The sequence below is a fragment of the Pogoniulus pusillus genome, chromosome 19 (assembly GCF_015220805.1).
Source record: "Pogoniulus pusillus isolate bPogPus1 chromosome 19, bPogPus1.pri, whole genome shotgun sequence".
In the NCBI taxonomy this organism is placed as follows: Eukaryota; Metazoa; Chordata; class Aves; order Piciformes; family Lybiidae; genus Pogoniulus; species Pogoniulus pusillus.
The window spans coordinates 6,079,330-6,103,003 of record NC_087282.1 but is presented as its reverse complement, the minus strand read 5'-3'; the positions used below and the strand labels follow the sequence as shown (position 1 = coordinate 6,103,003).

Here is a 23,674-nt window from a genome sequence, read left to right as displayed (position 1 = left end):
GAGTAGCTATTAACTGGAAACTGAGTTATGACTTTCCCCTCCTCAGAGCCCTGTTGGAGAACGAGAAGAAGAAAAGGGAGTTGGCAGAAAAGGAGAAGGAGAAGATTGAACGTGAGAAGGAGGAGCTAATGGAGAGACTCAAACAAATTGAGGAGCAAACCAAGAAAGCTCAGCAAGGTAATAGAACTTCAAATGCACAGGCAAGGTAATCCAGAACTTCAAATGCACAGGCTGAGAGGCATTGGAGGAGTAAAGCTATGAGCACCTGAGCCGAGTGGCTCTCTAGTATTGTCCTAATTGGCATTCAGGCTCTAATTTGGTTTTGTGAAGCTGAACATATGCCCTCTGCATGCAGCTGCAGAAACAGAACTTTCATGTATTAAAGGGATGGGTGGTAGCAAAGATGCCTCTCTAGCAGTCAGAATGTCTTGGAGTTGTTCAGATGCTGGCTGGAAGCTTTATTCCAGCACAGCTGTAGAGGAGGGAGTCAAAAAGTGTACCAGGACTCACACCAGGTAGTTCTCTGGTGTGATTACTAATTGCTTGGCCAACGTTGCAGTGTGATGTTGCCCAAGCAAAATGCTCTTGCTTCTTTGTCTTTAAGGGTGACATTTTGGGATGAATATTTCCTCACAGTTATATCAGGCAAATAATCTGCTGGCTGGGAACAGACCAGGCTCTTAGTCTTCTAGCCTCAGTTGCAATGTCAAGGAGAGGAGAAGTGGACAGTTGCTTATATCTCTACTTTACCTGTCCCTCCTGAAAAACATAGGTGTAAAGGCACTTTGCTACTGCCATTCTTTACTTGAGCTCTTTATAAATACACTCTTCCTTCAGAACTGGAAGAACAGACACGCAGAGCTATGGAGCTGGAGCAGGAGAGGAAACGAGCTCAAGAGGAAGCAGAGAAACTGGCTAAAGAACGTAGAGAAGCAGAAGAGGCAAAGGAGGCCTTGTTGAAAGCTTCCCATGATCAGCAGAAAACTCAGGAGCAGCTGGTAAGTGGGTGAGGTGAAAATTGGGTAGGGAAAATAGTGACAGTAAGCAAACCACACTATGAATGTAGCGAGGAAACAGTTTGGTTCTTTAATTTTTAGTCTCAAGAGATACACTTGTACAAATACACCTAAATACAGCAGACCTGGGTGGTTGTGCTTTTGCCTTCTTGTGGTCTGTCATGCTGAGAACAGTGTAGAGCTCACAAATTCCTTCCTCTGGTTTGAATTCAAACAACTGAGTTCTGTAGCTCTGATTGGAGGAAAAAAAACCCCACAAACCCAAAGCCCCAAAATCTCTAAACTGTAATTTTTGCTTCCTTTTCCCCTTGCATCATGAGCATATGGGTGGGACAGAAGTTTACAGAAAGGATTTTACCTTACTGGAAAGGTGTTAAAGGTTCTGGTTTTATTCAGGGCTTGAGCTAAATGCTTCATTTAGCAAGCACTTTGGTTTTTTTCCCCAAAAAAAAAACCTCTTTGCAGGCTGCTGAGATGGCAGAACTCACAGCGAGGATCACGCAGCTGGAGCTGGCCAGGCAGAAGAAAGAGAGCGAGGCCCAGGAGTGGCAACAGAAGGTAAAGCAGGATCTGGGAAACAGTGGTGCTTTTTGTGGAGCTGCTCCTCACTCTGTGCTGTGTCCTTAACTACGGCACTAGATGCCACACCAGACTGAGTGTCTGCAAGCTTGAGGCCATTGTAAATACCCAGCTTTGCTTTTCTTGGTGGAATGAGTGCCTTATTCTAACTCTGTGTAGAAACATTTTGACTAATTAGGCCTGCAGCCCATTTTTTCATGAATTGCAACCATTCAAACCTCTGAAGCATTAGCCAGCAGAAAGCTTTGCAAAAGATTGTAGCCAAGTAGCACTCTGGTGTGCAAGAGGTGCAAAGTTGCCTGTAATAAGCAAGTGAGTAGAGCATCTGTGAAAAGTCACAGAATCACAGAAACATCCAGATTGGAAAAGCCCCTCAGGATCACCAATCCCAACCTACAACTCTACAAGATTCACCTTAAACCATATCCCTAAGCACCATGCCCAAACGACCCTTAAACACATTCAGGGTGGGTGACTCCATCACCTCCCTGGGCAGCTCATTCCACTCCCTGACCACTCTCTCCATGAAAAACCTTTTCCTAGTGTCCAGTCTAAACCTCCCCAGTCTCAGCTTGAGGCCATTCCCCCTTGTTCTGTCTCCAGTTCCCTGTGAGCAGAGCCCAGCAGCAGCCTCTCCACAATGTCCCTTCAGGTGGTTGTAGACAGCAATGAGGTCTCCTCTCGGCCTCCTCTGTTTCACACTAACCATCCCCAGCTCCTCAGTCACTCCTCATAAGATTTATTCTCCAAGCCCTTCCTCAGCTTCCTTGCCCTCCTCTGGGCTTGCTCCAGCACCTCCACATCTCTCTTGTATTGTGATGCCCAAAACTGAACACAGTACTCTAGGTGTGGCCTCACCAAAGCCGAGTCCAAGGGGACAGTCACCTCCCTGCTCCTGCTGGCCACAGCATTTTGAATATACTGCCATTAGCCTTCTTAGCCTCCTGGGCACACTACTGGCTCATATTGAATTTGTCTGTTACAACCCACAGATTCCTTTCTGCCAGGCAGCTCTCCAGCTGCACTGCCCCAACCCTGTAGCATTGCTTGAGGTTATTGTGACCCAAATGCAGGACCTGGCATTTGGCCTTGCTGAAACTCATCCCATTAATGTTGGCCCATTGGTCTAACCTATCCGAGTCCATCTGAAGAGCCTCTCTGCACTCATTCAAATCAACACTGCCACTCAACTTGGTGTCATCTGCAGATGATATTCTCTATGCCTGAGTCAAGGTTGTCAATAAAGATGTTAAAAATAAGTGGGTCCAACACAGATCCCTGAGGAACACTAGTGACGAGTCTCTCACACTTGGGGTTCTAGCAACTGACTGGCTGTGACATGCCCTACTGCAGGCCCAGATGGTGCAGGAGGACTTAGAAAAGACCAAAGAGGAGTTGAAGACTGCCATGAGCACCCCTCACGTCACCGAGCCCATGCACTCTGAGAATGAGCATGATGATGAGCAGGATGAGAACGCAGCAGAGGCCAGCGCTGAGCTGCGGTCGGAGGCCACCATCAAGGACCGCAGCGAGGAGGAGCGCACCACCGAGGCGGAGAAGAACGAACGGGTCCAGAAACACTTGAAGGTAAGGAGTTGGGCAGCAGAAGGTGGTGTGTCTGAGTGCTGCTTGGATTTTACTTGCCATTATTTGCATCTGGGAGTTATCACTCTAAAAATGAGGCAGACAGGGGGCAGGAGACGTGATCAGCCAGATAGCTGCTTGGCCATTTAGCAGAGAGGGGAGGTCTGGTTGCCTGGTTCTTGACTTCCACATCACTGGAAGTGGTGAAGTATTTTTTTAAGTGATGCCAAAAAGCAGCATCTGTTGTCTGTGGGGTGCTTGTGTGAATCTTGCCAGCCACCTGACAGCTGTTCACAGCCCTGGCTGCAGTGAATTGGAGAACTTGGTCCGCTTCCTATCAAGCAGCTGTTTTGTACGTCTGGGTTGCGTTGCAAAACCCTGAGAGCAGCCCAGAAGGACTCTGCATGAGAGGGAGTACTGCTGCCACCCCCTTCTTGTCAGGAGCTCCAGTGTTAGCTCTTTCCAAGCATTTTGTTTGGCTGCCTGACTTGCTTTGCTTGTTCTGCTTCTGCTGTGATGTGACTGTGCCCAGGCAGATTGACAGAGGTGCACTTTATCTTGTGCAGCAGTGGCAGAAGGCTAGCAGTGGTCAGATTCTGCAAGATGCTGCTGATGTCTTGAGGGAGCCCTCTGGGAGAGAAGGGAGGCAGCAAGAGCCAGGGAGCAACTCTGTTATCTGTATTTATGTTCTTGCTTTTCTACATCTCAGCAAGCCTATGAGTGAAGTAGACATCACCATTGTTTCCTTTTCACAGCCTAGAATCTAATTCTTCTCACCAAAATATCCCAGCTAGGCTCAAACTAGCACACTGCCAAAGCAGGATCACCCAGGGTAGGTCACACAGGAACACATCCAGATGGGTTGTGAAAGTCTCCAGAGAAAGAGACTAGCACCACCTCTCTGGGCAGCCTGCTCCAGCACCCTCACAGCAAAGAAGTTTCTCTTGCTGTTGAGGTGGAAGCCCCTGGTGTGCCACGTTGCCCCTGGTGTGCCACGTTGCCCCTGGTGTGCCACGTTGCCCCTGGTGTGCCACGTTGCCCCTGGTGTGCCACGTTGCCCCTGGTGTGCCACGTTGCCCCTGGTGTGCCACGTTGCCCCTGGTGTTCCTTGTTCTATCACAAGGCACCAAAGAAGAGATACCATCACCTTCATCCTGACACCACCCCTCATATTTACAGGCATTAATATGGTCCCCTCAGCCTTCTCCTCTCAAGACTAAACAGCTCTGAGTTTCTTGTCCCACTTCAGGGCCAGCCAGAGCAGGTTACCCAGAAACGTAAACATTGAGCCTTGTGTTTCCTGTCTCCACGGATACTGAATCTTGAGCAGCATCAGTGAGGAGCCTCCTTGTCCAGCTTTGAGTCTGTGGCAGCACATACTGAGGTGGTTTGGGTGTTCCCCGCCCCCCCACACTTTAGAAATCACCCAGACTAGTCTCAGCTGGCTCTGGAAATATGAATGAAGCTATTTATTTACAGCTAGCACAATATCCAAGCAGATATTTACAGTATATACAGTTCTAGACAGACATAGACAAGGTAAAAAGGTAACACAGAAACACAACTCCCCTCCCAGAAACCTGAGTCCCCAGGACGGGCTCTCAGCCACCCCAACACCTACCCCTCTCAACCTTACCCCAGTCCCAAGGAAGAATAAAGGTTCGGCCAGAGGTTTAAGAAGCAAAGTGGTTAGCCCAAAATGGAGAGTGAAGTTAGAGAGTAAGATGTAGCTCAGGCAGCAGCCCCAGTGAAGGTGATGGCAAGAGGGTTATCTAATGTTCTATGCTTCTCAGCAAGGCTGTGAGCGAAGTAGACATCACCATTGTTTTCTTTCCACAGCCTGTAATCTAGTTCTTCTCCCAGGCAACCAGCAATAGAACAAGGGGACACAGTCTCAAGTTGTGCCAGGGGAGGTCTAGGCTGGATGTTAGGAGGAAGTTGTTGTCAGAGAGAGTGATTGGCATTGGAATGGGCTGCCCAGGGAGGTGCTGGAGGCACTGTCCCTGGAGGTCTTCAAGAAGAGACTGGATGAGGCACTTGGTGCCATGGTCTAGTTACAGTATCACAGTATCATCAGGGTTGGAAGAGACCTCACAGATCATCAAGTCCAACCCTTTACTACAGAGCTCAAGGCTAGACCATGGCACCAAGTGCCACGTCCAGTCCTGCCTTGAACAGCCCCAGGGACGACGACTCCACCACCTCCCCGGGCAGCCCATTCCAGTGTCCAATGACTCTCTCAGGGAAGAACTTTCTCCTCACCTCCAGCCTAAATCTCCCCTGGCTCAGCCTGAGGCTGTGTCCTCTTGTTCTGGTGCTGGCCACCTGAGAGAAGAGAGCAACCTCCTCCTGGCCACAACCACCCCTCAGGTAGTTGTAGACAGCAATAAGGTCTCCCCTGAGCCTCCTCTTCTCCAGGCTAACCAATCCCAGCTCCCTCAGCCTCTCCTCGTAGGGCTGTGCTCAAGGCCTCTCCCCAGCCTCGTTGCCCTTCTCTGGACACGCTCAAGCATCTCAATGTCCCTCCTAAACTGGGGGGCCCAGAACTGAACACAGTACTCAAGGTGTGGTCTAAACAGTGCAGAGTACAGGGGCAGAATGACCTCCCTGCTCCTGCTGACCACACCATTCCTGATGCAGGCCAGGATGCCACTGGCTCTCTTGGCTGGATAGGGCTGGGTGCTAGGTTGGCCTGGATGATCTTGGAGGTCTCTTCCAACCTGCTTGATTCTATGATTCTCACCAAAACATCCTGGCCTGCTTCAAACTAGCACCCACGCTAACCCGCTGCTTTCTGTTTGTCCCTTCTCCAAAGGCTCTTTCCTCAGAGCTGGCCAACGCTCGGGATGAGACCAAGAAGACAGCCAACGACATGATCCACGCCGAGAACATGCGCCTAGGCCGAGACAAGTACAAGACCCTGCGCCAGATCCGGCAGGGCAACACCAAGCAGCGCATCGACGAGTTCGAGTCCATGTAAACTCTCCCCCGCGCCTGCCGCCCTGCGCTCTCTCCTCCCCCCTTCCCTCTCCCATCCTCTCCCGTCATTCACTCGTAACCGTGCTACGCTGGAACCACTACAGAAGAGTGACCACAGTCTTATTTATCGAGTTTTGGGCAAATGCTGGAGCTGAGCAACAGAAGAAAAAGAGAATTGGGAAAGCAAACCTGGATCGGGGCTGAGCTGAAATGGTTTGGCTTTGGGTAAAGTCTCACTGCGTTTCCTTTTGTACCGCTTACCCAAGTGGCTGCGTTGCTGTCCTCTCCTGCTGGCTGGGGAAGCCAGCAGATGCTGTGTTGTGTGCTAACAGTTTGACACTGTGCCTTCCTACTAACTCCTGCAAGCTTCAGTATTAAGCTTAGTAGCCAGAGTCTGAATTTCTGACTTAATACAGGGTCTGAATGATGTAGTTGAGAAGGGGAAGCTGGAGCACAGGAGGGAAGGTTGGAGGTGGAATATGGACTTTTCTATCCAACAGACCAAAGCTTTTGTCTTTCAAACATAAGCAGACCTGTGGCGTTCTTGCTGGTGTTACCTTTTGTTCTTTAATGATGGAACTTTGAATTTCCTAATCATGAGGAGGCCTTTGGAATATTTCCACTGATGTGGTGTAGTTTGGAGCTTTGACTTCCCTGCTTTCCAGAAGTTTTGTCTCTGGTAAATGGCTTTTTTTTTTTCCACTGTCATGTGTCTGACTTGAATGTAACCAGAGAGGCAGAGGTAGCTAAAAACCACACTGCCTTCCTTTTTGGGCTTGCCAGTGGAAACCTGAAGGGGTAGGTAGGAATGTAACAGGCTAAGAATTCCTGCAGCTGTGTTTTTCCCTTGCTGAACCAGTGCATTTCTAGTCATGTGAAGAGGATTTCAGGGTTTTCCCCAAGAGGCCTTTTTAGCACATAGTCATTGGTGCCTTACAACTTCGTATAGATCTACTGTAGCTCAGATGTCTCTAGTTCAAACTAGATGCAATCATAAAAAGTGATCAGCAGCTGGGGACCAAAAACTACTCTGGAGTCTGTGTCATGTACAAGGCTGCATCTGTCTTCCTGGCTTCAAGCAGCATTTGAGGAGAGAAGATCCCAAGATACTTATCCAGTTGCTGCCTTAATCCTCACTGGCTTTCTGCCAGATCCCTGGCTCAAGTGTGTTTTTTCTGTCCCCAGAGGATGCTTTGCCCCTCTAGCTTTGAGAACAGAAGGCTCTGTCTCTAAGAAGTGATTGTGAGGCTGGTCCCAAGAGCCATTTGTACCAGTTGTTGTAATACCCATCACCTCCTGTCCTCTAAGCTATCTGTGCTGTAGCTACCCAGAACCTTCCTGCTGTTTCTGGGGAGGAAACAGCCATGCATGCTCAGGGTTTGAATTGGATTTTGCCTTGATCCTTCATAGAAGGAGATGTTAAACTTCAGAAGAGGCCTCTTGAAAAATGGATTCCACCTACGCTGGAGTCCTCCTTTGTTTTTTCCCTCTGGGAAGTCATCAGGCTAGCCTGTGATTTATTTTCATGCCTAACATGATCCTAAACCTTGTGGCTTTCTCAATTTTGTGGATTCCCCCTCTGTAGGGCTGTTGCTGCTGGTGATGATAGGAGGAGAACATCTGACTGCTAGAGCAGCGTCAGCTGCTGGCTCTGTGGGGGAGGAGGGGTAAAGAGGGGACTGTGCCAAAAACAAATGTTCCTGATAGTGTTAATAAACTGCAGTATTTCCCCAAGAATTCCTTGGGCTGCTGGAAACGACCTCACCAGTGCTGTATTTTTATTGGGAAGCAATACAAGCCTGTGTGGACATCCACATGGATGCCTGCCTGCCTTCCAACCTCTGTTAGGTGCACAGCTTAGCAGGTTGTTTCTAAACATCCAGGTAAGTCATGTGGGGACCTCCTTCTCTCCCCTGGACACAACATGATTTGGGGGAGGACAAAGCAAGCATTTGGTTGGGCAAAGCCACGTGCCTCTGAAAGTCACAGATGGAAGATTGCAGTTGACTTTGTCAGCACTGATTTGTGTGTTTCTCTGCTGAAGGGGTATTGACACTGGCTCTACCCAAGTCTTGTTACTGGGGGGCCAAACGACCTTTACACTTCTGGTTTGGTGCTTTAAAGCTGGTTCTGGGCACTCCTGCTCTGTCCATGGCAACTATTGGTGTGTCTGGGTTGCGGGGAAGGGGGAAAAGGGTAGGGGAGAAAAGCCTTGATTCTATTTCACCAGTTTCCTACCAAGCTGATGTATGGTGCCTGGACCACACGTTCAAATAATAAGCCAGTAAACCTTTCCTGCTTTGATGGGTCACAACACTGCTGAGCTCCTGTGTTCTGATGCTGGCATGACTTCTGTTTATAAGGTTCTTTTGTTTTTTAAATCCTTCTGATTCCCAAACTCTCCAAAAGTAGGAATGGAACAACCCTGTGCCAGCGAGTCCACCTCAACTCTTTGTAGTTGTTTCAGCCCTGTCTTCTCCTCTCTCTTTTTTAACCAGTATTATATTCCAGTGGTATCTTATGATATTTGATTTCAATACTTCTAGCTATGCACAATTAGGAAAATATTAGTCATGGGGCAGAGGCTGTGTCCTCATTCCCTTGGAAATGTATACTGTATTGTAAAGAAATGATATTTTGCAAGGAAAAAAAACAAAACTAATGTAAGAAGCTTTCAGTATTATGGTGAGATTTGTAGACAACTTTTTTTTTTATGTCTTAGGCTACAGTGAATTGTTCTTCTTCTTCCTCTCCATCTTCCAGTTCAGTTGGATAATTGCTCCTCTTGGGGGTTGGGGAGGGGAGGGAAGTACTTTATCAAACATTTGCCTGGCTTGGTTTGGTGGTTTTGTTTTGGTTTTTTTTTTTCTTCCCTTCTTGTTTTATTTCTTCTGTTTCTGTAAATTATGTTGAGGTGTTTTTGGTGTTTTTTTGGTGGTCTTTTGGGGTTTTTGGTTTGTTGTTTTGTTTTGTTTTTTTTTGACCAGTCTTTTTACTGGATTATAATAAAACATCAATTCCTTGAGGTTGTGGAGTTAATTCATGGGTCCATGTGCTTAATCTGCAGAGAGAACCTTGATATTAAGGCATATATTTTTTTTTTGTTTGTTTGTTTATTTGTTTCCTGTTTGGAGGAGTTGTTAAAATCCATCCCTTGTTCTTCCTAAAGTGCCAATAAAGTTCAGAGAAAACTCAGCAGATGGTGTCTGGCTGGTTACTGCAGCTTGCTGTCAGTCTGAGGCTGTCATGTGGTTCTGGGAAGGTCAACCCTGTAGCACCCTGAGAAATAAGGTCTTGCTCACATCTTGAAAGCAACTGCTTGAGTAATGTCCCTTTCCCTCTCTGGAGTGCTCAGAGCTGTCTTCACTGGAGCGTGGAATTCACAGCTCTTTGAGACACTGAATGTAAGTTTAATTGTGTTTAACTTGCAAATGGAGGAGGAGCAGGAGCTCTGGGTGATCCTGCTCTGGCAGGGTGGTTGCACTTAAATGGTCTTTTTGGGTTCCCTTACGACTCCTAACATTCTGTGACAAGTGGAGGAAAGAATGAGAAAGAGACATGAAAGAAAGGGTTGTGTTAAGACTGCAGAGAAGAGTATTGGGAGCTCCTGGAAGGGACTGCACCTTCCAACTTCTGCTGAGAATGCACTTGCTCTGAGCAGCTGTTCAATACCATTACTGCAGCTTTCTGGTGAGCAGAGCTAGCTGGAAAATTACTAGCACCCATGGTGGCTATTGTCTCTGGTTGTGCATCATCTCTTCAAGAAATACAAGCCAGGGCTGATCTTCAATCATCAGGATGACTGAAGGGTCAGGGGAATGTGAAATACACTGGAGCTGGGAGGTTAGGGTGAAGGCTGTCTATACCCCACATGCACTACTGCCCTCCCATCCATCTCTGAGGCATCCTTGCGTGACTGAAGGAGAGGCATCTGCACGTGAAGGCCTTGGTTAGGGCACTGTAACTTTGTAGTGGCCTTCACCCAGCCAAGCAGCAGCTACAGTGCCAGAGGTGGCTGCTGTCAGAAGTCTTGAGGACAGGGACCAGGTGGCTTCTGAGTTGGGTATGATTTCTGCATCCCTTCCCTTTGCTGCTCTGGTGGCTCCTTGGCTGCAGGCTGGGCTGTGTCCTCATTGCTCCTGCTCCTCTTCCTCCTGTGTGAAACAAACCCATCCTTGACTCCAATGGCAGTGGAGTTAACTCTCAGAGCCCTGAAACTGCAGCACCACTGGAGCCATATTAATAACGTGTATTAACCACACGGTTGCAGAATGATCTTCAGAAAGGCTGCAGACTGATGCAGGAACTTTTAACCTTCCATCTAGAGTCTCTTAGAAGCCACAAAACTTTAAGGAGAAGTAGTTCTGGGCAGAGCAGTTATCACAGTGTCTTCTGCTCAGAGGAGCCAGTGTGAATCTGCCTTGCACTGACCATGCCCATAGTTACTGAGGCAGCCTGCAGCAGGACTGAAACTCTAATAGTGGTCCAAGAAGCTGATCTGGTGTCTCAGAAGTCTGAGAGTGCTCCTATCTGGGAGGGGGGTGGGGTGCTGCAAAGGTAGTGTGCAACTTCTTGCTGGATCCCTGCAGTGCTGATTTCAGTCTCTTCCTGTGCAGAAATGGGGGATGAGGTGGAGTTAATGGCACCTCATAACTCTCCTGGACAAGTACATGAGACTGTCCTTTGTGTGGTGCAGAAGAAACAGCTGGCCAACCCATTTCAAGCTAAAAACTCACTTCCCAGCTGACACATTGCTAGATGTGTAGGCAGAGCCACTGCTCTGCCAGCAGGCAGGGCAGGGCTGTGGGCAAGTGCAGTGTGCCCATGTGCACACTGGTGGAAACCTGGCCAAGTTGCTATGGGCTGGAGCTAAAGGTTGCCTTCAGCTGTGTCTGTCCTGCCCATAAAACGTGTGCTGGTCTCCAAAGCAAGGTTTGGAGGGTTTATTTTCCAAGCAAGGATATTTTCCTTTAGTTGTATTGGGTTTTTTTTCCCGTGGCTTGGTTTGTTTTTGTTATGGGAGGGGTGGTTATTTGCAGAGCGTTCTATTTTTGTGTCCTAGGCTAAACGAACACTATTTTACTCTGGAAAGACTGCAGTTACATTTAGATCTGCTGCTGGATGGAGTGGGGCAGAGGAGAGAAAATGAGATCATACTCCATACCCTTCCCCTCCTGTTTCAAACACCTTAAAACAGGTTTCTTCATGCTCACTGCAGGGCATGATTTCTCTTGTGCCCCAGCAGGGCTGTCCCTGCTTTCACCAAGTGTTCCCTTCACTGTTCAGGACTGAAAAGGATCCTCTCTGACCTGCCTTCCCTCTCTGTTGGCCTCTTTCCCACTGGGTGGCATTGACCTGTCACTTGCTGTGCTCAGGGTTCCTGGCAAGGAGAGAGGTCAGTGCCAGGCAAACACAGGAATGTGTCCTTGCTGTAGAAACTGCTGCACATATATCTAGTGTATCTCTCAGCTCAAGGATTGCTGGAGAGATAAGGTGCCTTGTGGTTTGTTTGGATGTGCTGTGGCCCCTCTCCTCCTGTCTCTCATGGCAAGCTTAGCTTTCCTTCCACAGAAATGACTGAGAGACAGAACTAGGCTGCTTTCTGCATTGCTGTGGCGTCTGAAAAGCAAAGGCAGGACTGGGCAGAGCCTCTCAACTGCAGAGGCTGTACAGAGGCATTTTTGGGAGTAAGCTGCAGCCCAAGAACTTGGATTTGAAGGCTGCAGTATTCAGGTCAGCTTGAGAGAGGCAGCAAGCTACCTGGAAAAGCTGACCTGAGGAGGAGGGACCATAGAGCAGGGGCACTGGCCAGAGCTGCATCCTGCTAAGCAGTTTGCCTCACTGCTGGCTCTGACACAAGCAGGGGAGTGGGGGGAAAGTCTTTGAAGGATCCTCTACAAATTATTTGAAATGGAGACATTTGATATTAACTGAAGTTGAGGGCTAGAGCTGGAGAAGTCCCAGGGGTCCTGGGCATGGCTGGGCAGTTTGATGTGCACCCCTGCCTGCTGCATGGTATCCCTGCTTCAGCATCGTACCCAGGGATGTGCTGTGGATGCCTCATCAGAATGGCTCTCAGTGACTCTGAGGTTCCCCTTACACCTGAGAACTTTGGGTGGAAAGCTTTCATTTTGGGGGAAGAAGCCACAGTTTTCCAGTTATCTTCAATGCATACTGGAAGGTGTCCAGAGAAGAGCAATGAAGCTGGTGAGAGGTCTGGAGCACAGCCCTGTGAGGAGAGGCTGAGGGAGCTGGGGGTGTGCAGCCTGCAGCAGAGGAGGCTCAGGGCAGAGCTCATTGCTGGCTACAACTACCTGAAGGGAGGCTGTAGCCAGGTGGGGTTGGTCTCCTCTGCTAGGCAAGCAGCAACAGAACAAGGGGACACAGCCTCAAGTTGTGCCAGGGGAGGTCTAGGCTGGATGTTAGGAGGAAGTTGTTGGCAGAGTGATTGGCATTGGAATGGGCTGCCCAGGGAGGTGTTCAGGAAAAGCCTGGATGAGGCACTTAGTGCCATGGTCTAGTTGAATGGACAGGGTTGGACTGGATGAGCTTGGGGATCTCTTCCAACCTGGTTGATTCTATGATCACTGTGTGTGAAGGGAACATTTTCCAGCCAGTTATTCTTATCCTGTGATTTCTCTCTGCTGTGTGGATGGATTAGAGAGTCTAGCTCTAACATGTTACTGCATTATAAGACTTGACTACAGCAAACTTCTCTCATGGTGAGCTGTTAATCTGGTGCTAGAGACAATTCAGGCTGTCCTCAACCTCAACAGAAGCCAGGAACCAAAACTCTCTGCTATTGCAGTTTGGCCCTCAGGGGCAAATTGATTTGATCTGGAGAGGTGGGTAGACTGAATTAGAGAGCTTCCTTCTGACTGGATGGAGCACTTAGTGCCATGGTTTAGTTGACTGAATAGGGCTGGGTGGTTGGCTGGACTGGATGATCTTGGAGGTCTTTTCCAAGCTGGTCGATTCTATGTGTAGTGACGTGGTTGGGAGACATCTACACTGAGTAGAATCTGTAATCCTTACTCTTACCTCTCTGCTGTCAGAACTGGTATGCCCCTCTCTTCCTGAGCAGCAGCTGCCAGTCTGCTCCTCAGCTCCTTGTACGATTGGACACTGCAGCCAAGGTTGCTCCTGAAATTGGATTGAGGTCTGCTTCCTGGAAGGGAAGGCTAAGAGTTGCTTGGGCACTGGTATGTGGAGATGATGCTCACGTTACCACGCTTCACCCAGTTCCCATGCCCTGATGGGCTGGACTGCAGCAAGATTCAAGCACAACCCCTCTGACCATCCTTCCCTCCTCCTCCCACTCTCTCCTCCCTCCCACCACCCCCAGGGAGGCTGTCCTAGGGCTTTTTCCTTCCTCTGTCTTTCTCCCCTCTCCTCAGCTGTACTTTCAACTCTTAGTTAGCTGGTCTTGCAGCAAGCAGCAGCCTAGGAGACAGAAAGCAGGATCTGAAGTAGCATGATAGCTCAAGGCGTCTCCAGGCTCATGCAACCCTTGCTGGGTGCACTGACTGTGAGCAAAATGCGCTTTATGGCTCTCTGTAGGGTGGCTGAGCAACGTCACACACCAGCTGCACACAGGTCAGAAAGAGGCTTTAGCTCCACACTCAAGCTCCAGGATGCTTCTGGGGAATCGAGGTGAGTAAAATGTTGAGGCTTACCTGCTGCATCTGGAAAGACCTTTCCAGGAGGGATGTGCCTTGCTCCACAGGAGGCAGAAGAGACAGGCCAGTGCAAAACGTGTCCTGGAGGAGGTGGTGGGGGAGAAGATGTGGGCTAAGCAGATGCTGATGGCAGGAAGGTGGTGCCAAGCCTGTGAAGGTGCTGCTCCCTGTTTCTGAAGCTGTGGAGGCTAAAGCTAATGGCTTGAATCCAAAGCATGAAGATGAGGATGTGACACAAATATCTACTGACCACTGGAGCCCAGCCTTTGAGGAGTGGGGATGGAGGCTAAGGGATGTTGGTCAGCTGGGCCATGAGCCTGCTGTATTCCTGCTATGGGGAAGCTGGAATGGCCACTGGGTTGCTCTGGGAATTGCAGATTCTCTTGGGATTCTTGTCTCTGGCTGCTGTTAAAGGCAGTGTAAGGAGTTGACAATGTCTGCAGCTCCAGGGAGTAAAATGCTCTCTTTAGGCTATGGAAAGCCACACTGCAAGCTCCTGAGCCTTGCTGGAATGCTCCTCCTGGCAGGGAGAGGTTGGAATGGGCCCAGATGGTGACTGCAGGTGGAAGGGTCGTGTGAGCCCACAGCACACATGTCCTGCCAGGCTCCTGAAGCCACTGGCTCCTACAGGGCTTTGCTGCTTGCTCAGGACAGGATGTCAGCTTGCCATGGTGGTTGAGTCTGTGAGTTGTGGGAATTGCATAGGGGTTTGGGTGTTTAGAAACCTCTCTAAGTCCCTTTCTCCCTGTCCCTGCCAGTGTGGAGGAGCTGATCAGCTCAAAGGGCCAGCTGCAGTGCATTGTAGAGGTCTGGTTGACAGAGCCCCTTGGGAGGCAGTCCTGAAGGGCAAAGGAGCTCAGAAAACCTGGTGGATGTTCTTCAGGAAGGAAATCTTGCAAGCACAGGAGCAGACTGTAGCTGTGTGCTGGAAGGATGGGGCTGAGGAGAAGCTGCTTGGCACAGCACTCCTCTGTAGCTCTGCAGAGGGAGCTGCTGCAGACTCCCTGCCAGTCTTGCCTCTGTCTGCTCCTTAGGGATCATTAGAAGGAGACTGCATATTTTTTTTCTCAGCAAAATAAAGAGGATTTGTAGATCTCCTAGGCCAATATGACCTGGGTCAGACTATAATCTGTTAGACATTGAGGAAAAAGCCCCAACCAGCATCCTGGAAAATACAATAAACTGCTTTGCTATCTGGCCTCAGAGAAAAGTCCTAACTGATAGCCCTGCTTAATGGGATTTATCAGACCTCTTATCAATGGCTTTTCTTTCTGGCTGGTTTGTGGCTTATGAAGTTATCTCTGGCAGTGCTTGTAGGCATCTTGGTGTTTGGTATGGCCTTGGAAAGTATCCTTTAGGGAAAAAAAAAACCACTGTCAGGGAGATGGAGAATGTTCCTGAGAAGCCTTTCACTAGTTGCTTTACTAAAAGGGCTGGCATATGCTGAATTTCAGTGATGAGTTTGTCACATCTCAGTAAGATCTGTAAGGCTGTGTGGCCATCCAGAGAGACCTGGGCACAGAGGAACCAGATGAGGTTCAACAAGGACAAGTGCAGAGTCCTGCATCTGGGGAGGAATAATAAACTGCAGCAGTACAGGCTGGGAGGTGACTGCTGGAGAACAGCCCTGTGGAGAGGGACCTGGGAGTGCTGGTGGAGAACAGAACATCCATGGCACAGCAATGTGCCCTGCTGGCCAAGAAGGCCAATGGGATCCTGGGGTGTATTAGGAGTGTGTCCAGCAGATCAAGGGAGGTTCTCCTCCGTCTCTGCCCTGCCCTGGTGAGACCTTATCTTGAATACTGTGTTCAGTTTTGGGCTCTCCAGTTTCAGAGGGACAGGGATCTGCTGGAGAAGGTCCAGCAGAGGGCTACGAGGGTGATTAGGGGACTGGAGGGCATGGCTGATGAGGAGAGGCTGAGGGACCTGGGTTTTTTGAGTCTGGAGAAGAGAAGGCTTAGAGGGGATTTGATGTATGTTTATAAATATCTGAGAGCTGGCCAGGAGGTGGGACAAGCTCTGCTCACTGCTCCCTGGGATAGGACAAGGAGCAAAGGGTGTAAGTTGCAGCAAAAGAGGTTCTGCCTCAACACAAGGGGAACTTCTTGACTGTAAGGGTCCCAGAGCACTGGCACAGGCTGCCCAGAGAGGTTGTGGAGTCTCCCTCTCTGGAGCCTTTCAAGGCCTGTCTGGATGTGTTCCTGTGTGATCTGTGTTAGATAGGATTGTCCTGCTGTGGCAGGGGGGTTGGACTTGATCTCCTTGGATCTCTTCCAACCCCTGACATCCTGTGATCTCCCCAGAGCCCTCACTATGTGTCCTGTGGTGGTAGCGCAACTATGAAACAGTGCAGCTTAAATGCAGCAGAAGTTAGTAGAATTGAATTTGAGTTGGTTTTATAATCCAGGTTCAAAATTCAAATTAAAAAAGGATGTTTTTTTTTTTGGTTTGTTTTGTAGTTTCAAAAATACCAGCAAACAAGTTGAAACCAAAACAGAAAACAAGAGCTGAGGCTCTTTAGCTTGGAGCAGAGGAGCCTGTGGGGTGACCTCATTCATGTTGATAAAGATGTGAAGGATGAGTGTCAGGAGGACAGAGCCAGGCTCTGCTCAGGGATGTTCAATGAGGCAGCTGGTGCAAGCTGGAGCAGAGGAGGCTCTGTGTGAACAGAAGGAAATACTTTTTTGCTGTGAGGGTGACAGAGCCCTTGGAGCAGGCTGCCCAGAGAGCTTGTGGAGTCTCCTGCTCTAGAGACATTCACAGAATCACAGAATCATCCAGGTTGGAAGAGAGCTCCAAGATCATCCAGCCCAACCTAGCACCCAGCTCTGGCCAGTCAGCCAGACCATGGCACTAAGTGCCTCATCCAGACTTTGCTTGAACACCTCCAGGGATGGTGACTCCATCACCTCCCTGGGCAGCCCATTCCAATGCCAATCACTCTCTCTGGCAACAACTTCTTCCTCACATCCAGCCTAGACCTCCCCTGGCACAACTGCGCACTGTGTCCCCTTCTTCTGTTGCTGCTTGCCTGGCAGAAGAGACCAACCCCACCTGGCTACAGCCTCCCTTCAGGTAGTTGTAGCCAGCAATGAGCTCTGCCCTGAGCCTCCTCTGCTGCAGGCTGCACACCCCCAGCTCCCTCAGCCTCTCCTCACAGGGCTGTGCCAGGAAACCTGCCTATTTGCCATGAAAATGGGTTACATGGCTTTAAATCCATCAAAATACAGGAAGAGTTGTTGTGTGTTGTTCTCTTTTGACATTTGAGAAGGTGTTTAAACTGCTTAGGAGCCTTTCAGGGCCTGTCTGGATGTGTTCCTGTGTGATCTGAGCTACATTGGATAGTCCTGGTGTGGCAGAGGGGGTTGGACTCAATGGTATCTTTAGGTCACTTCCAACTCCTGACATCCTATGATCCTGTGATTGAGGGATGCTGCTGGCCTTGTTCTTAACTCTCTACCAGATTAGACTTCACAGGCTGCCAAAACAATTAGCTATTTTGCCTAAGCAAGGATCACATCAGCTCAGAGGCAATTCTCTGCACGGTTACTCTCCATGTTGGAGCTGAGCATGTCTCATCACAACAAGGCTCCTTCAGGGAAGGTGTGGGAACTTCATGAAAGAACAAGCAGCAGAAACAGAACAATCATCAAGTAATCCTCTTGGGATGAGGAAACAAAGTGTGACTGACAGCAGCCCTTATTGCATGATTAGTATCTGATCCTGAGCCCTCTTCTTGCTATTACATCATTCGGGGTTAACATCCCAGGCCCAGGACTCACAGACCCTTTGCCTACCTACAAGCTCTCCTCCACCAAGAGCCAGCCTGAGAAGAGGCAGTGGGTGCAGAGCACCTGCACTTGTTCTTGTGCAGCTCAGCTTTCATTCTGAGGGATGCTTGATAAAGTGGGCAGTACACTGAGTCAATGCAGGTTTGCTCACCGTTGAGAACCAATAACTAGCTGAAGGGAGGTTGTAGCCAGGTGGGGTTGGTCTCTTCTCCCAGACAACCAGCCATAGAACAAGGGGACACAGTCTCAAGTTGTGCCAGGGGAGGTCTAGGAGGAAGTTCTTCACAGAGAGAGTGATTTGCCATTGAATGGGCTGCCCAGGAAGGTGGTGGAGTCAACATCCCTGGGGGTGCTCAAGAGAAGCCTGGATGAGGCACTTAGCGCCATGGTCTGGTTGATTGGCCAGGGCTGGGTGCTAGGACTGGATGATCTTGGAGGTCTCTTCCAACCTGGCTGATTCTGCGATAAGCTGCATCTTTCCTGGCACGTGTGGTGCAAGCCTTCTAGAAGGTGTTTGCATGCGCTTTTCCCTCCCAGTGCCATGTCCCTGGTGCTCAGCCAGAAGACCTCGGCTAGGGGTGTACAGGAAAGGGGCATCTGATGTTTCCACACTTGCCTTGCTCTTGCCTTGCAGCTCTGCAGAGCAGGTGACGCTGCACTTCATAAACCGGGACGGAGAGCGGCTCACAGCCACAGCCAAGGAAGGGGAGAGCCTGCTGGAAGTGGTAGTCAATCAAAACCTGGCCATCGACGGCTTCGGTAGGTGCTGTGTGTGCTCTTGGGGTTTGAGTCTGTGCTGTCTTCTGGTGACACCATGACGAATACTTCTCTTCCTCAACGGCTGCTCGCTGGGCTGTGAGGTGGCAGCGTGACTTCCACACTGCCACCGCGGGGATGCCAGCAGCCTGCGTCGAGGCGTTTGGCTGCTTACAGTTGCCAGACAAATTAGAAGAGAGGCTATGACCCCCTCAGGGAAGAGGCAGGCTGAAATCTGCACCCATCTACTGTGTGTGCCGGCATCTCTTTGGTCCTGCTCCAGATCTGCTAAAGGACCTTTTCTCACCCTGTTCCTGAGAATGATCTATCTCACCCCTTTGGTTGTTTTCTGTTCCCTCCTTTCTCAACCAGGTGCATGTGAAGGGACATTAGCCTGCTCCACCTGTCACCTCATCTTTGAGAAGGATGCCTTCCAAAAGCTGGGTGCTATCTCAGATGAGGAGCTGGACATGCTGGACTTGGCCTATGGGCTCACTGAGACGTAAGCCTCCCTGATCATTGCAGTAGATTCTCAACACCTGGCACCTGTTTCCAAGGGGACAGGAATTCCTCTGTCCCTTTAGTGCTACTTTCTCTTGGGGCACAGGAGACCTTTAGTGAAAACCCAGCCTGGCCCAAACATCCTAGTGAGGGTGGGGGTTTTCTTCCTTTACTGTGGGAACTGTAGAGCCTCACTTAATATTTCCTTCTCAGCTCCCGGCTTGGCTGCCAGGTGTGTGTTAAGAAGTGGATGGATGGCCTGACAGTGAGGGTGCCCATGGACATATCAGACATCAGGAGCGAGCTGGAGGTTGGAAAGCAAAGCAAACAGTAGCTGGCAACGACTCCTGCACAACTCTCATCCTCATTTCAGGTGTGGCAGAGTACTTTTGGTTAACGATACTGCTTTTTGTGGCTGGCTTGCAGTAGACCTCGAGGTCTGATTCAGTGTAAATGCCTGTTCAGCAAATCTCTTATTTAAACAAAGCTTCATTCTAGGGTCTTTGGTACAAATCTTAAGTGCTTAAGTGCTCTGCTGAACTCCACTGGCCTAAAGCGAGTGGCTTTACATTTCCCTGGGCGGGTGGCAGCAAACATCTGTGCTGTGTGACTCACCCTCTCCTTTGAAATGTAAGGAATTCTGCTGTTCTAAGTAACTTCTGGGAATTTTGCAAGGCTTGGCTCTCTAAAACTCCAGAGCAGATTTTTCCTAGTTTGGGAAGCTTTAAGCAAGAGACAGCTGTTCCAACTAGGAGTCAGCATGCTGACTGGCTCGGTGCTACAGGCTGAGTTTGGTTAGTGAGAGCACACTGACAGCTGCTGGAATGCTGACATTTCCTGAAGGAGGGAGCCACAGCCAGTGAAGCTCAGGTGTCACTGAATTGTTACGTGCCACGATCTGATCCTTTCTCCAGATAGTAAATTTTCCACTTGCTGTGCTACCACATATGTCAAATAAAATTCTAATCATCAGGATTTTAGAGCCATGAGATGCACTTTTCTGGTAACGTGAGCCTGGTTGGAACACAGTGAGTTTGATGGAAATTCCAGTGTAATATCCTCTTGCCCCAGTCTACTCGACTGGATTTTTCCTTTCTCTTCCAGTGGATATGTCAAAGCTGCCACATAAATGTCACAGAGAACCCATGATCCCTAACTCAGTTTTCCACACAGAATTCCACACCAAACTCTTTCCTATGCATTTATTAAAACCCAGGCTATGTTTAGCAACTCATTAAAACATATGTGTTTAAAACAGTGTGGAAGGAGGTGCTGAATCCCAGAGACAGTACCTCTGAGGGCACTGCAGCCCACGGGTGACCCACGCCAGTGCAGGGACACTGATGGTGGACTGCAGCCCCTGGAGGATCAACGCTTGAGCACTGGAAGCAGTTAAAACCAGGACGACTAGAAGTAAATTAGCAAGAAGCCAGGACTGGCAGAAAGTAAGTTTTGGGCACATAACCCTGACCTCCTGTGCTGCCTCTTCCCTCACTGAAGTAATTGGGGAAAACAAGGGAAGCTGAGACAGTGAATTGGGTTGAGGAAGAGCTGAGGTTGACTGGAGATGAGCTTGCAGGAGGGTAAGGAATGGTTGTGTCCCTAACTGTTTGTCATCGTCCCCTTCACACCTGAAGTTTCTGCTAAGTGGCAATAAGTTAAACTCCTCAGCTTGCAGAGTTTGACTCCATCCTGTGACAGCAGTACCTGATTAGATGGGTGAAAACCAACTATTTTAGAGGGGGAGACCATGTCTTTTGTTAGATCAGATGCTGCATCTGGGAGAGAGAAGGGTACAGAACTTCACATGTAGGAGCCTTTCTTCTCGAAGGGTGCCAAGTTTAAGCATCCTACTGCAAAGTGGCTGGAAAGGATCTTCTAAAGACCAGGATCACTGCAGGTGCCTGGGACCACCTTGTGACTCCTCCTCTGTCCGGGGTTAGCGTTCCCGCATCACCCGCGGGGTCTGGCCTGGGTTTGCGAGAGAAGTGCAGCAAAAGGAAAAGGCAGGCTGGTTGCTGACACATCTGCAGCCGCTGCCCCAGTCGCCAGCAGCGGGCAGCGCTCTCCGGCCGGGGGCCGCCGGGGGCCGCGCCGCCAGGTGGCGCTCTCGGTGCGGCAGCCGCTCCCCTCCCCGGAGCCAGCGGCGGCGGCGGCTTCGCCGTGTCCTGTAGCTCCGATCTCCTTCCCTACGCTCTGGGGGGCAATCAGCTCTGTCTGGGACAGCAGAGCTGCTGCCATGCTCTCAGTCTTGTAGCTGCCTTCCAGGTCGCGGTGCTGGCGGCACAGCCCTGCCCTCTCAGCCTGCGCCACCGCCTGAGTGCGTTCAGGCGCAGGTGGAGGGTGACACCCTGTAAACCCCCTCCTGCTCGTCCATCCAAAACTCGCTGCTCGGTTTTATCCACGGAAACGAACAGAAGCTCTCTGCTGGGTTCTAGCGTGGGCCAGAAGCGTTTGCTGTAGGAGGTGTACGCAGCAGGGTGGGTTTTTTTGCGGGGCCCTAGCCCTGTTTTGGGTCCAGGGGCGTGGAGGTGTGCTGGGGCTTCGGAGCCTCTGGAGTGGCACGTCTCATGGACCAGCGCAAGCCGAGTCTTCTGCAGGGTAGCCCTTTGCTTGTTGCATCTCAGACGACCCCTCCAGGGCACGCCTGCTCGTATGTCTCCCCACTGCCGCTGCTGCCATCATGCCTTTGCCAAGCAGAGATGAGCCAGAGCTGTTCCACTGCCCTCCTCGCCCCCGTCCTGCTCGGCAGTTTGAAGCTGGACCACAGGTTGCTGCTGGCTCCAGTTCTTTATGCACATGCTGGCGGGATGGCAAGTGAGCAAACAGCTGCTGGGTTGAAAAGGTTGAGGGTCATGTTTCTCTTCAGAGTGTGGGGGACTTCTGAAGATAAAGACTGTGTTTGTTTGTTTGCTTTGATCTGCTAGGATAGCTGAAATAGCCTGCAGTGCTCCTTGGCAAGGCTAGCTGCCCCTCGACAGGTGCCGCAGGACAGCAGCGGGGACTCTGCACGGAGGAGCAGAGGGGAGGCTGTGTCTTCAGGGTCTGGCTTTCCTGACACTGTTGGGATGTCAGAACTGGGACTGAGATGGCTGAAATAAACGATAGCTGCTCCAGGCACTGCCATCACAGTGTGTCAGCTGCAGGATAAGGGAGCAAATCATACATGCCAAGCAGAAATGAGAAGAGGCTGAACTGGGTGAGTCATTGTCTCCTCAAGGCAAATGAGCTGGACTTGCCTGGCCATGATCTATACTGAGAGCAGGTCCTGAAGGCTCCTTGCTTCCAGAACAGCAACCACATGACATGTCCTACCGAGTCCCTGGATGTGTTCCAAAAAAGCCTGGATGAGGCACTTAGTGCCATGGCTTAGTTGACTGGACAGGGCTGGGTGCTAGGTTGGACTGGATGAGCTTGGAGGTCTCTTCCAACCTGCTTGATTCTATGATCTGTGAATTCTGTGAGTGATTGTGTCTAGTGGAACATGGGTTAGAGCTTTCAGTATGTGTCAGGCCAGCTTGGACTAAATGTCTCCTTTTGATCTGGAAGAAAAATAGTAAGGGGGAATCTGTTTGTGTCTGAAGAGTGTGCAGTAGGGGAAAAGTGGACCTTTCTGGGGCAGAAAGCCAGCTGCCTCTGTGGTTGATATTTCTCATGCACTAGCTGGGTGCTGTGGGACATTTCCAAGGCTGCTGGGTGACTTCCTCATAGGTCTGCAGCTCAGGGAAGGGCACATCCTACTTGTGAGATTTGAGAGTGTAATTTAGGTAGCAGCTGGATACAATATGTGACAGGGAGACAATACCAAGCAGCACCAATCACTTTCTCAGCAGGTGCAAATCAGTGTCAGGAGCAGTGACTGAGAGGAAAGGGGCCTTTAGTTGAAGGGCTTCTAATTGTCTTCCTTGGACTTCATAGGAGTGCTGGTCCAGCGACTCCACATGACAAAAGATGAATGAAACAAGGAAGACAAAGCTAAAACAAAGCCACTGAGCATTCCTCTTCATCTTGCTGTCATGCAGCTTTCCTCTCTGCGACACCCACGCCAGAGGGAGCACGCACAGCCCACCCACAAGTGGCTGTTTGTGTGTGTGGGGTGAAGCACAGCCGCAGGTGCCATGGTGACCCACTGCTGGGTGTCTCCTGCCAGGGTGCTGTCACCAGAACTGTCAGCATTACTATCTTTGGCAGTTTATACTGGTGGCCTTGAGTTTCCTGAGCTCAGAAGCAGGAGTTTGGAATTCTTTAGCAGAAGTCAGGTGCTCTGGGATCTTTTTGTCTTTGTGGAGCAGCTTCATGGGGAACATGGCCAGGATTTGGGGGTGGGGTGGGGTGTAGAGGTGGTGCATTACATTAAGGCACACACTTGTTCCATAACTGTATTTGGAGTGTGATGGCTAGTGGCACAGCTGACAGGTCACCTAGGAAATCTGAGACTAATTTGCCACCTGGATTTTGATGGGCTGGAAGAAAATGGAACACTTCTGCTAACCCAGCTCCAAAATGTGGGCAGCATTTCAGCCTCCAGCAAGCTACGCTCTCAGAAGAGCATTACTGCCTGGGCTCATGGGGAAAGGAGTGCTACAACCTTCCACCCAAGCCTGGAGGCAGCAGGTAAGGAAGGTCTCTGTGCTCTTGCAGAGGCCAACTCTCCTGCTCTCTTGCATAGCACCTTGCCACAGGCTCCCAGAGGGACAAGTGATTTGTGCTTTTTCTTTCTCTGATACTTTTGGTGGGGGATTTTGTTTTGTTTTCAGTGAAGAAAGAAATTACTGAGAGAGAGCTGGGT

The 23,674-nt window shown here is 50.0% G+C and overlaps 2 protein-coding genes across 2 annotated transcripts in view; both read left to right on the top strand.

Annotated features, from left to right (window-relative positions):
* Window positions 1–9,353, top strand: part of MSN (moesin) — a 54,332-nt gene extending 44,979 nt beyond the window's left edge. Inside the window, exons 9-13 of the mRNA XM_064159045.1 lie at window positions 47–177; window positions 838–998; window positions 1,482–1,574; window positions 2,949–3,182; window positions 5,995–9,353. Coding sequence (XP_064015115.1) covers window positions 47–177; window positions 838–998; window positions 1,482–1,574; window positions 2,949–3,182; window positions 5,995–6,159 — 784 coding nt within the window. The 3' untranslated portion in view covers window positions 6,160–9,353. The remainder of the gene's footprint in view (window positions 1–46; window positions 178–837; window positions 999–1,481; window positions 1,575–2,948; window positions 3,183–5,994) is intronic.
* A 4,170-nt stretch (window positions 9,354–13,523) lies between these two features.
* On the top strand, window positions 13,524–20,140 carry LOC135183664 (adrenodoxin-like). The gene is made up of 4 exons (XM_064158868.1): window positions 13,524–13,811; window positions 18,263–18,387; window positions 18,757–18,886; window positions 19,099–20,140. Exons 1-4 carry the CDS (start codon window positions 13,633–13,635, stop codon window positions 19,217–19,219), a joined length of 555 nt encoding a protein of 184 aa, XP_064014938.1. The 5' UTR covers window positions 13,524–13,632; the 3' UTR covers window positions 19,220–20,140.
* The last annotated feature ends 3,534 nt before the right edge of the window (window positions 20,141–23,674 follow it).

What these genes read in the sequence shown, in the direction of transcription:
- LOC135183664 (XM_064158868.1), top strand. Translation starts at nt 13,633, where the DNA reads ATGATAGCTCAAGGCGTCTCCAGGCTCATGCAACCCTTGCTGGGTGCA. An exon ending in GATGCTTCTGGGGAATCGAG is followed by an intron (nt 13,812 to 18,262) that starts GTGAGTAAAATG and finishes CTTGCCTTGCAG; the next exon opens with CTCTGCAGAGCAGGTGACGC. An exon ending in GCCTATGGGCTCACTGAGAC is followed by an intron (nt 18,887 to 19,098) that starts GTAAGCCTCCCT and finishes TTTCCTTCTCAG; the next exon opens with CTCCCGGCTTGGCTGCCAGG.